Here is a 12,561-nt window from a genome sequence, read left to right as displayed (position 1 = left end):
ATTCACAGTATTCAAAATTTTTTCAGCAATTTTCTAGGCCTATCTGTTTAGGTTTCCTTTTAAATATATAAAATAAATTACTCTTTAAGTAACTTTTTTTCCATCTTTATTAACTTGAGTATTTCTTATTTACATTTCGATTGTTATTCCCCTTCCTGGTTTCCGGGCCAACATCCCCCTAACCCTTTAAGTAACTTTAATATAATAACTGACCTTTAAATACCAGGAAATTTGATCTGAACTTCCTTTTTCAGCAAATGGATAAGTTACATTGTGCTGTGTAAGCAAGTTTTACAACTTAAATAAGGTATCTGAACTCTAGCCCTTCAAGTTTTGTATATGAATGTGCTCACACCATTGTTTCGTTGACAGTACTTGTACGTCAGTACGCCCATTCATACCAACTCCCTTAACACACTCTTCAGCTTTAAATAAATAAAAATGGCAATTTCTAAAATCAAGTACTTCTTACAAAACCACCAACATACTTGCTTAAATTTAGTAATTTTTATATATTAAATAATTTATAGGAATGCCTGAAATCATTAAATCCTATCAAATAAACACCTTTTCTCATGACTTTTGTTAATCAAGAACTATAGTGTGTAAATAAAATGAAATAAAGAGAAAAGAGAGGTGTGTTGGACTAATCAGAAATCCAGTGTTAGATCTGAAAGAAGTATATAAGAAGATTGGTGCATAATTCGAAACTCATTTGTTGTCATGGATTTTATGTTAATACTTAACATTTAGTATGCATAGCTCATGGGACTAGCTGTTTATAACAGCATCACCTTGGATATTCGTTTTCCTCCCTGCTGTTACAAAAAGTTACTGAGCCCTCCTGTTGTACCTAGTGATCAGAGCACACCAGTAGGCATCTGCAGTGTTACCATTGACGACTTGTGCCAGATTATGCCTGTAAGTATGCTATTGATCTTGTAGTTGTGTGTTATGCTGAATGCCTCCTTACTTGTAGTCTTGTAATGCTGATCTTACTTTAAATCAGGCTTCCCTTGTAGAACTCTTCTCTGTCTTCCTTGTAGTCCCTTCCTTACAGAGCTATTCTGCAGTGTGCCTAAGTTCTTACAGAACAGTAAAGATTTTTAAGTCTGATGGGCGTTGATTTCAATGCTGACCATGCCATTTATTGACTTTGTAAACTTGGGTGAGTTATTTACCCTTTCTGAGCCCTAATGTCTTTATGGAAATACTAGGTTGTTTTAAAAATAATAATCAAAAGCAAATAATAGGCTGGAAAGATAGCTAGCTCAGCAGTTAAAAGCTCTTACTGCTTTGGTAGAGCACCCAAGTTCAGTTCTTGGGGCCCATATTAGAGTGCTGACAGCTACTTCTAACTCCAGCTCTGGGGAATCCAACAGTTCTGGCCTCTGCAATCATATACACATACTCGTACACAGACTTACACACATAAGCATAATTTAAAATATACTTTATGGTAATAGGCATATCAAATCTCTACCCACCTAGATTTATATAAAATACGTGAAAAACCGCTGACAATTTTATTTTCACATTTTACAGTACAGGTGAAAATAGTACTTTTTATCCCACTCCTCCTATCCAAGACTATTCTCTTTGCTAGAAACAGGGAGAAGTCTTCTTTTATTGTACTACCAGAAAACACTCAGACACAGCATCATGATCTGATAAAACAGACCAAGTAATACAAAACTGTAGCCGAGTCATGCTAGGATGAGTGGGTACCATCGTAGGGAAAGCAGAAGGTCTCATCATGGGAGGTTTAGTCATCTTGGGCATGTGGGAAGCCTCATTCTAAGAGCAGGTTCCACAGACATCACCCTAGGAGAAGGTCCTCCCATTTGTGGTGTAGGCATCATCCCAGATGAGGAGGACCCAGGAGACTGTGGGGAGATACCATTTCTGATGGTAGACTTCCACATTCTCTTCGTGGTTCCTACAGTGCAGTGTGACTTTCCTACAGATGGTGATTGTAGGATGGAGATATAGATATAGATACAGATTTATATATATAAATATAAAGTCATAGTAATCGGGATAAAAAACACCGCTACCCTGCCAGATCTAAGGCTCTAGTCCCTGTACTTTTAATGAAATTAAAATGCATTATGTAAAGTAAAATTATTCTAGCCCATGATATTACTTATCTCTTCAAACAATTTAATAAATTAAGAGTAACTTTTCATGAAACTTGATAAAAAATGAAATATTGAGCCAGTTCTTCTTTTCAGTTTTTGTTCATAGATAACTAAAATAAGAAAATACTTCTCCCAGTGCTCTCAGGCTTTTCTTGGGAAAAGAGAACACGATAACGAAATGTATAAACCCTTAATGCATATGAGCTGTGTGTCTAAGGTTTGAGCACTGCATCCTGGAATAGCACATTTTAAATATATATGTGATTTGAAAGGGAGACGCACTGCAGACCCATAGGTGATGTGGCAGGAAGACAGGAATTACTGGAAGTCACAGTAGAACTGTAACACCTGTTTGCTTAATAGTGGACCAGAGAGTTAGATTTCTGTAGTATGAACTGGACAATTCCCTCCTGCATGGACTTCAGTTTTTCCAAGCTATGGATGGTAGAAATCTTTAGCAAGAATCATGAGTCTTAGAAAGTACATCTCAAATATTTGTTTTAAAATATGAGTTCACTTTTTATTCTCACAGGTAAGGGACCCACAGTCGTCTCCTTACAGTTTGAAGTAATGCTAGTTGATTGTAAAAGATAGATCACAGATTTGTTTTTACAGGAGTTGGCCCATGGATTAAAGGAACTCTTATCATATGAAGGCAATGTTGAAGAAGATTTCTATTCAACATTCCAGGTACTGATGAAAAAGCATAGCACTATGTATGAGCTGTAATCTTAAATATGAAAATGTCATTGTTCCTAAGCACTTGTTGTTAGATGAACAAGAATAATCAACATGTAAATCCTTAAGAGAAGGATCTTTAGTCTGAGTGTAGCAGTGTATCAGAGGTCTAGGCACTCAGGAGTCTCAGACACAAGAATTGTGATTTTGAGCCTTATAGCAACACTTTTCTCACTTAACTAATTTTAAAAGTATCAGATGTAATAGAGACAGTACCACAGACACATGCAGATAAGCAGGCGAAAATGAATTCATCAAGGGCATGGTATGCCCCGAAGACAGCTGCATATTCCCGTGACTGATTGGCTTTACTCCAAAGCTAGCTGGCCTCTTACACTGCCCCAACACAGGAGGTTTAGGAGCAGGTCAGACAGAAAACCACTCATTTCCACTCTGCTCACTTGCCATACAGGTTCTGTGAGCTTTGTTAAAACATTAACTGTATTTAACAGGGAGGGTTGGAAACCTGCTTTTTTACCTCAGAATGACACCCCTTAATATAAATATCACTAGAAAGTTGAGGCTTGTGGCAGTTGTGTGTTAATGTAGAGGCAGAATTGTTCTACGGATCTACCCACCCGAAGCCTCTGTATGTCAACAGTCCAATTAACATGTGGTATCGCCCACCAGGTTTTTCAAGAAGAATTTGGAGTAATTAAATCCTATAACTTAAAGCCAGGGGGTGATAAGATTCCAGTTACCAATCAGAATAGAAGAGGTAAGTTAGATACCATTTTAAATTGCAGTAAGTTATACCTTTTTATTCCTATGACTGTGTAACAGATGTAAAATTGCTTTCCAGAATATGTACAGCTTTATACTGACTTCCTTTTGAACAAATCTATCTATAAGCAATTTGCTGCATTTTACTGTGGATTTCATAGTGTGTGTGCTTCAAATGCCCTAATGGTGAGTTTAAATTTTTAAGCTTTTGATTAGGTTTTGTAATGGTACAGCAGATAATTCCTAAGTATCGTAATAGATAAGCTTTTAAAATTAGAAAATGAAGAGGTTGCAAGGACATTGGGCGGATATGAGAGGATTAGGAGATGGGTGGGACTGGGGAGCATGATGTGAACCTCACAAAGAATCAAAACGTTTCTAAAAATAGAAATAACAGTAGTGTTCCTCTTTCACCTTTCTCCTTTAGAGAAAGAAAAATGTGACTTCAGCTCTTTCTCTCTTCTACTATGCCTTAAATCAGGGCTTTAAAAGCTGTATGAAGATGTTGAGACTTAGGAGTAAACATAGCAGAAGAGTTAATGCCTGGCTCCCGGGTGGGGGATGTGCCAGTGTGCTGTGTGATTGCCCTGCCTACCCTAGGGTCTCACCAACTTCTCCACAGCTTTTGGTGGGCTTTTATGGTGCTTTGACTTGTCTTGACCATGTAACTTGGAGTTAGAATACCATTTTGTAAATACTACATGATTCTCTCACCTTAAATAACCAGGCACATGCCATCCTGCCTGTCATATGTCCCTTCTGTTTTATCATGAGAGTCTGGAGTAGCCTTTCATTTATGTTGTTTTTAAAGAAGAAGGAAATGGATTATCAAAATGCTAATGGTGGCAGGAGCAAGAAGCTTTCTTTCTGGCTTGTTACAGAGCAATGGTTCTCAACCTGTGGGTCATGACCCCTGTGGGGTCGATAACAGCTCTTTCAGAGGGGTCACATAGCAGGTATCTTGTATATCTGATTGATTCATAACAGAAGCAACAGTTATAAAGTAGCAGCAACTATAATTCTGTGTTTGAGGGTCATCACACATGAGACACTGTATTAAAGGATGGTGGCATTAGGAAGGTTGAGAACCACTCCTTTAGAGTAACTTTGTAATATGCTTGCTGGTACGTACCTTTGTAAAAGAAGTGCTGTTGAGCTGTAACTAAGTTTTATGACTCTGGTAGTGGGAAGATGGAGAAAGGGAAAATAAAAATTATATGGCATAGTATTGCCTATTTTTCAGATTTACTCTCAAATGAGAACTAACTCACCTAAAAGGTAGAAAGCTAGTGAGTCTAGACTAGGTCTAGACTAGCAGACTACCCAGCCTGCAGTGCACAGAGCACCACAAAGGTGACAGGACAGCCATATCAGAACACGTCAGTGCTTCCTGCTGACTGGAGAAGAATGAGTTTGGTTCAAGCTGAGTTGTTTTTTCAGTTTTCTAGCAAACTACTAATTACTGTTATAAGATACAAACCTTTTAAAGCAAAATACTTTAGTAGAAAAATATAAACAGAAAGCTTTTTTTTTCAACAAAAAAAGTCATTTGATTTACTGAAACAGTATCATAATGTATATGATTTGATTCTGCAATAAAACCAGTTCAGATTTCATTTAAGGCTTTTCATTATGGTTTTTATGATTACTGACAGCTGCTTCGTCCAGAAGAGGTTGAAATTCTAGTTTGTGGAAGTCCTGAACTGGATATGCATGCACTGCAGAGGAGTACACAGTATGATGGCTATGCAAAAACAGACCTGACCATAAGGTAAGCACTAAGGTGCCACATCTGTAGAACAGAACAGAATGTGCCTTGCTTGTTCATATAACTTAGAATTCTTCAATTACTTACGTTAAATATTCTGCAGCCCCACTCTGTCTTCACTTATTTCTAAAAATGTACTAAAATAGGGATGTATTTAGAATCTTATTGAGAAAAAATTGTATCAGTTTCTTTCTATCAAAGTATAGAGATTTTTTCTAAAGATGCTAAATTCATAAATAGCCTTTTACTGGCACTGTGTTTTAAAAAAAAACTTGTATATTATATAGAGAACAAAAAACAAGTTCTATGTTATCCATTGTTAGACTGGTTAAATAATGTTATAAAATGTTATTTTATTCTAGTATCAAACACATTTATACTAGAGAAATTTTCTCAGAACTTAGTTTATAAGAGTCTCTAAGGATTGTGTCATGTGTGAATTTCCTTCTGTAGATACTTTTGGGATGTTGTGCTTGGATTTCCTCTTGAACTTCAGAAGAAGCTGCTACACTTTACCACAGGAAGCGACAGAGTACCTGTTGGAGGGATGGCTGATTTGAATTTTAAAATTTCAAAGAATGAAACTTCTACTAACTGGTAAACTCTGGGTTATAACTTACTTATTTACTTTGTTTGTTTGGTTGGTTGGTTGGTTGGTTGGTTGCTTGGTTGCTTGGTTGGTTTGATTTTTTGGGATGGAGTTTCTCTGTGTAGCCCTGACTGTTCTGGAACTCATTCTGTAGACCAGACTGGCAACTGGCTTCTAACTCAGAGATCCACCGCCCTCTGTATCCCAAGTGCTAAGATTAAAGGCATGTACCACCACTGCCCAGCTCACTTTATTTTTAATATGTAACTTATTAGTAATTTTGGAATCAAAAGAGTCTTCCAATCTGAAGTCATTTTCATGTAAAATTCTTCAGGGTCAACGTGACCTTGAAACAGAGGAGACTGGCTGAAAGTTCCTGGCAGTGTTGGCGCATCCCAGTACTAATGGTGATACTCTTCTGTCTCTTTTTAAATGCCTGTGTCAGGTATTCGCTTTGTGGACTTTCTTAGAACCTTGTAGTAGCATGTTGTCTAGCCCTCATTTTTGTGTAAATGATTTTTATAATTAGGAAATTTATGAAGTTGGGGCTTTTGAAAGGAGCAGAGGTAACTATTGTATTAATACTTTTTAAGTACTGGTACTGGCACCTTTCAAGTCTTATGCTCCTGACATATGAAGTGGTAAAGACCATGACGTTAAACATCTTTCTAATGGTGTTAATGGGTAATTCACTCTGGTCCTCCTTACTCCTATTCCACTGTTCTGTGCCTTCAAAAACTACTCCAAGAAGGCACAACTCTCATCATAATCACCCTTGCCCTATGGTCACACATTGGACGTTCTCAAATCCTGTTCCAGGCCTTTCATTTCCGAACTTGAGTTGGTTCTATGCTTTCCCAGTTGGTCCCACCCTGGCGCTCTTACTTTTCACCTCATGCCTAGCTGAGTTAAGGCCACTTTCCTGTCCAGGTTCCTATACAGCTCCTTCTCCATGACACTGACCTGGTCCTGACAAGCTGGCACTAGTAGCTTTATTGTACCTCATCGGTTCCATTCCTAGAGTCCATCATTTCTGTTTACATCCACATATTATTTTTGGTTCATCCTTAAAACACACTTCCTGCCTTCCCCCATTCCTTTGATTTGTTCATTTTTTTTTGTTTTGTTTTGGGAAAATGTTTCTAGAATGTTTAAATTAAATTAAAATTAACTGCTGAAAATTTAAGACAAAGTGTAATATATTAGAGACATTTTACAGAGAGGTTTTTTTTCCTCCATCTTTATTAAATTGGGTATTTCTTATTTACATTTCAGTTGTTATTCCTTTTCCCAGTTTCCAGGCCAACATCCCCCTAACCCCTCCCCTTCTATATGGCTGTTCCCCTCCCCATTCTCCCCCCATTGCCGCCCTCCCCCCAACAATCACGTTCACTGGGGGTTCAGTCTTGGCAGGACCAAGGGCTTCCCCTTCCACTGGTGCTCTTACTAGGCTATTCATTGCTACCTATGAGGTTGGAGCCCAGGGTCAGTCCATGTATAGTCCTTGGGTAGTGGCTTAGTCCCTGGAAGCTCTGGTTGGTTGGCATTGTTGTTCATATGGGGTCTTGAGCCCCTTCAAGCTCTTCCAGTCCTTTCTCTGATTCCTTCAACAGGGGTCCCCTTCTCAGTTCAGTGGTTTGCTGCTGCCATTCGCCTATGTATTTGCTGTATTCTGGCTGTGTCTCTCAGGAGAGATCTACATCTGGTTCCTGTCAGCCTGCACTTCTTTGCTTCATCCATCTTATCTAGTTTGGTGGCTGTATATGTATGGACCACATGTGGGGCAGGCTCTGAATGGTTGTTCCTTCAGCCTCTGTTCTAAACTTTGCCTCCCTATCCCCTCCCAAGAGTATTCTTGTTCCCCTTTTAAAGAAGGAGTGAAGCAAATGCATTTTGGTCATCCTTCTTGAGTTTCATGTGTTCTGTGCATTTAGGATAATTCGAACATTTTTATGTGATATGTGCTTGCTACTTCTCATGAAGATCTTTTTTAATGTTGACTTTTCCTGTGACACCAAAAAGTCATCATTTTTTCAATAAATTTTATTTCACTTTATATTGCTGTCATTGCACTGTCTCTTCAAGGCATAGAGGGCAGGCCTTATTTATCGTATACTCCATACAGGAACACATGTAGTAACTATTTCCTGAACAACTAAGCTGATGTCACAATTATACTTAGGGATCACAATATTGTCCTTCGCTGGTTAAGCACAAATACCCGAGTTCAGATCCCTAGCACACATATAAAAAGCCAGGCGTGTGGCCACATTAGCTTACAACCCTGAACTGGAGTAAGGATGCGGAAACAAATGAGGATCACTAGGGCTTGCCTGCCAAGTCAAAGAAAAGACAAGTTTTAGGTTCAGTCGGAGACCCTATTGCAATGAGCTAAAGGCAGGGAGTGAAGAATAGACACCCAATATCTTCCCCTGGTCTCTATATACACACATGAATGTGTGTACTGTCACACATATGTGCACATGAGCATATACCACACAAAAAATAAAAAGATTATATTTTAAAACATAAATGAATCCTTTTATATAATTAAGAAATTTCTATATGAGTCATAATTAAAAGAATGAGAAAATGTCAAGAGAAGCTTTTGCATTTGCAGGTTTATTTGCTCAACAGTTTTTTGAATATAGCAATAAAAATATGATTGAGTTAAAAGGTAATTTGAGTAACTTATTTTAATACAAAAGCAACATATAAATGCCTCTGATTATTTTTACTTCAGAGATAGTTTCAGGAGCTAATACAGCTTAGTTCTGAATCTGGAATGACTCTAGATTCCCAGCAGGGCCTTCAACATTGATTAAATATAACTGTCAAAGACACATGACATTTCCGTCCAGTACAGTGACAGTGTTCCTTAAAAGGCAAGGACAATATTCCATCTGAACTAAGAATTTTCATCCCTTCTGTAAGGCACACTATTAATGATTAATGGTTTTGTTGAATGTGAGTGGCAATGCTTTTTTACGTCTTAGCAAATAGCACTGGTTTTGGAGTCGGACCTGACTGGATTTGCAACTCAAGTTTACTCTTTCCAGCTTTGGATACTTGATCCATATATTCTCAGGTCTAATTTTCCTCATCCATACAGTAGGGATAATAACCACTTCTAGGTTACCTTGGGGCTTAAATGAAGCAATGCATATCAGCGTATGCTGCAGTGCTTATCGTAATCCAGAGCCTCCATAAATGGTAACTGACCTAGTATTTGTAAGTCTTTTTGTATGGTCTTGCAGTATGAACTCTGATCATACAGAATTCTTCTTAAGTATTCTCTGGCACATTCTCCACTCTTACATACTGACTTTGCTGAAAGCTACTTGTGATGCTGAGCAATTCAGAAAAACTGAAGAGAAGGCTCTGAGATGTCTCTAGAGACTCTGGATGAAGACAACCTGGTAGAACGATGTGGAAGGAGCCAATCAGAAGGACTCAAGGACTGGATGTTCTGTGTGCATAGAGGACAAGAGCTTTAAAAGCAGGTCCAGAATGGCTTGTTACAACTTTCTGACAATCAAGACTGAACTCTAGCAATATACCACCTAGGTATTTAGATCACAGTCTTTTTCTTTTAATGTAAGTGCACAGTTTAACATATCAGTGAGGAAACTGAGATCTAGAGACACTGAGCAACTCAAAATCCCACAGAAGTGAGGGGAGTAGTATTTAAATTCAGATCTGTCTGACTCTAGACAAAATGCTTTTCCAATTAGAGTTTACTGAAGGCAGGAGTACTGATTGTCTTGTCTGTTACCATGCCCTGTTATCTGGAATGGCACTGGATCCTTAAGTCCTCAATAATGAAGACAGAGTCATCACGGAACAGGAAAATTGAACCCAATGTTTGCAGCATTTAACTTTCTTGGTCGTTTCCTGTCTGTTTTAGTGTTCCTTAAATTTTTATTTTTCCCTCTAGGTTACCTGTGGCACACACTTGCTTCAATCAACTCTGCCTTCCCCCATACAAGAGCAAAAAAGATCTGAAACAGAAACTGATTATTGGAATTTCAAATTCAGAAGGGTTTGGACTTGAGTAACCTAGAAGACTTGAAATACAGTATTCTATATGTAGCACTCAGTTCCCTCTTACTGTGCCTTTAAAACTTTCATGTTTCGGTTTCAAAACATTTTCACAAAGCTCACCACTTTTAAAATAATGAGGGTCTTTTTTTTTTACTGAGATATGAAATATGTGTAGTGAAGGCATGATTTAAAATATATATATATTTCCAAAATGTATTCAGTGAGAAAAAGAGCCTATGGCAGAAACAGGTCTGAGTCCAGCAGTCTTTTTATAGCACTTTGTTGTTGTCCGTATGTAGTTTGTCACAGGTGTCCACTGGGAAAGCCAAGTGCAGTAAGAGTGTTTCTGTGACATGATGGAACCCAGTGGCAGATGTGTGCTGGCAGCACACTGTAGCAGAGCAGAGAGCTACATTATCTTTACCATAAAGCATGTAGCCATATTTTCATACAAAGGTAACAACAGTATAACTGCAAGTGCAGTTCACAGGGTCTTTTGATACATCGGTTTGGGGTCCTCTAAGATCTTTTCACCGTTGCTGAAAAGCATGTAAATAACACGACACAGCAGCCGAAGAATCATGGGATTTTGATAGTGCCATTTATTGCTAAAGATTTATTTTTACAAAGTAAATTTAGGGTTTTAGATGTGTATACAGCTTTTACAAATCAACAAAGATGATTGTACAAGAGTATTTTCAGACCAATTGGATTCATGGTTATATTCTTTTAAGTATTGTTAGTCTGCATGCTCCCTGACAGTAAATTGGTTACTTGAGTATCCTGTCATGTTTGTATAATGGTATTTCTCCTTAAAAATCAATATAGTAGAGCAAATTAGACCAAACTAGTCATTGACTACTTAAAATAATTACAAGCACAAAAGAAACCCGGCTATTTTATATATTTTGATGTACAACTTATATCTACATTTTTGATCACCAGTTATAAAAAACACTAATTTTTGGAAAATGTAGGATAAGATATTTGACAAAAGTGAAATACAATTAAAAACATTTATGTCAAAATGATGTAGAAGTTTGACATTTTGGCTAAAATGTTTGTTTTTTTCACTGGATTCTAAATATAGTAAATTCAAAGGTACCTTTGTTTTCTATTTATAATAAAATAGCATGTAAAAACTGCATTTTTAAGCCCCAGAGTTTTTGTTTTGTTTTGTTTTAATTTATAGTGAAGCAGTTTTATTAGCATGTTACAAACATTTCCATCTCAAGACTTATTCTTTGATAGCTTTTCTTCAGAAAACTCTGAAGTGACATTCGCAATAAGAATGAAACCAGCATTTAGTACCAGCACATGACCCACAGGCAAGTAACACTTGGCCCCCTTCCTGAGCTAGGCATTTCCTTGTTGCTATGCTTCCTGCACCCAACCAGCAGAACTCAGGGTGCAGCAGTTCAAGTCAGTGTGCCCATAGTTCTGACGTCCACCCACGTGTGTTAGAGAACCCAACTTCCTTTCCTGTGAGGCTTGAGACTGCAAATGACTACGTTCCCATTTGAGTATACCAAAAGGATACTTCTTCTTTAAAATCTTGGAAAGCCTAAGACAGCTAAAGGTACATTTGCTTTGGTGTGTATATTGTTTTAAATCCATATGCAAATAAAACTGCTTCTCTCTTGCACTGCGTAGAGATGTTTAATGTAGGTTCCTACTAACAAGCACAAAGAATTATGTATAGGAAACCAGATTTAAGTGTTTTCAGTAAAATGTAAATGAAGTTTTTATTTGTTAGGGCTGACTCATGGAAATAGTATTGGTTTGGTTTGGTTTGCATGTCTAACGATGTATGTTGATAGCTATGTCACTTTTGCAAGTACACAGGCAAGCCAAATTGTAAGTGACAAAGTCCATAAATAATGGGAAATTTGTTGTCTTTTATTAAGTTGAAGTTTATAACCATTAATTGATAAGTCATATATTTATGCTCTGTTTTGGTTTACAATGTAATAATACCTCATTTTAAAAGTAAAAACTACTACTGTTACATTTTATTTTAATCAGCTAGAAAATTCATGTAGCTTTTTAAATATACAACCTGTTAATGATTTCTTGAGTTTTTCTATCTGCCATAGTAAATTAAAGCATTGCACAGTATTTATTAGTATTTATAAAATGTCTTGTCCTTTTTTAAAAAACCTATTATTTATTTTTTTTCTGTGTTTTTAGCAGTCCTTCTTTTGTACAAATCTGTATTGTATTGAGTTTATTTGTGTACATTTTCAAGTATTAAAATTATACAGTCAGTCAAGCTTCAGTTCATTTTTTTTAAACACTGGACAATTAATTAAAACAGTAAATTTAAAATTACACCGCTCTTTACAAGATACTTCAATTAGGAAATTGAACATACAATTTCAATTAGGAAACATTCAATTAGAAACATACATTCAATTAGGAAAAAAACATACACCTTCAAGAGCTATGGAGTTGACACAGTATAGTCAATCACCTTAGCGTGTTTTTGGTATGAACCTGTGTGCAGTATCTGAATGGTCACATAACTAAGATGTGTCACCAGATAATACACAGTAGCA

At 37.1% G+C, this 12,561-nt stretch overlaps 1 protein-coding gene across 4 annotated transcripts in view; it reads left to right on the top strand.

Moving 5' to 3' along the window:
* The window catches only part of Hectd2 (HECT domain E3 ubiquitin protein ligase 2), a 77,075-nt gene extending 64,940 nt beyond the window's left edge, over nucleotides 1–12,135 (top strand). For 3 of the 4 annotated variants that reach the window (XM_032891878.1, XM_032891877.1, XM_032891876.1), the window contains exons 15-21: nucleotides 763–921; nucleotides 2,757–2,831; nucleotides 3,510–3,597; nucleotides 3,682–3,788; nucleotides 5,258–5,373; nucleotides 5,824–5,967; nucleotides 9,897–12,135. In XM_032891878.1, coding sequence (XP_032747769.1) covers nucleotides 763–921; nucleotides 2,757–2,831; nucleotides 3,510–3,597; nucleotides 3,682–3,788; nucleotides 5,258–5,373; nucleotides 5,824–5,967; nucleotides 9,897–10,017 — 810 coding nt within the window. In that variant the 3' untranslated portion in view covers nucleotides 10,018–12,135. Of the gene's footprint in view, nucleotides 1–753; nucleotides 922–2,756; nucleotides 2,832–3,509; nucleotides 3,598–3,681; nucleotides 3,789–5,257; nucleotides 5,374–5,823; nucleotides 5,968–9,896 lie in introns of those variants that run through there. The other variant, XM_032891879.1, reaches the window with a different exon arrangement.
* Nucleotides 12,136–12,561: the final 426 nt, after the last annotated feature.

The sequence above is a fragment of the Rattus rattus genome, chromosome 2, assembly GCF_011064425.1.
Source record: "Rattus rattus isolate New Zealand chromosome 2, Rrattus_CSIRO_v1, whole genome shotgun sequence".
Taxonomy (NCBI): domain Eukaryota; kingdom Metazoa; phylum Chordata; class Mammalia; order Rodentia; family Muridae; genus Rattus; species Rattus rattus.
Note: the sequence above shows the minus strand (reverse complement) of the source record. Positions and strands in the feature narration are given on the sequence as shown.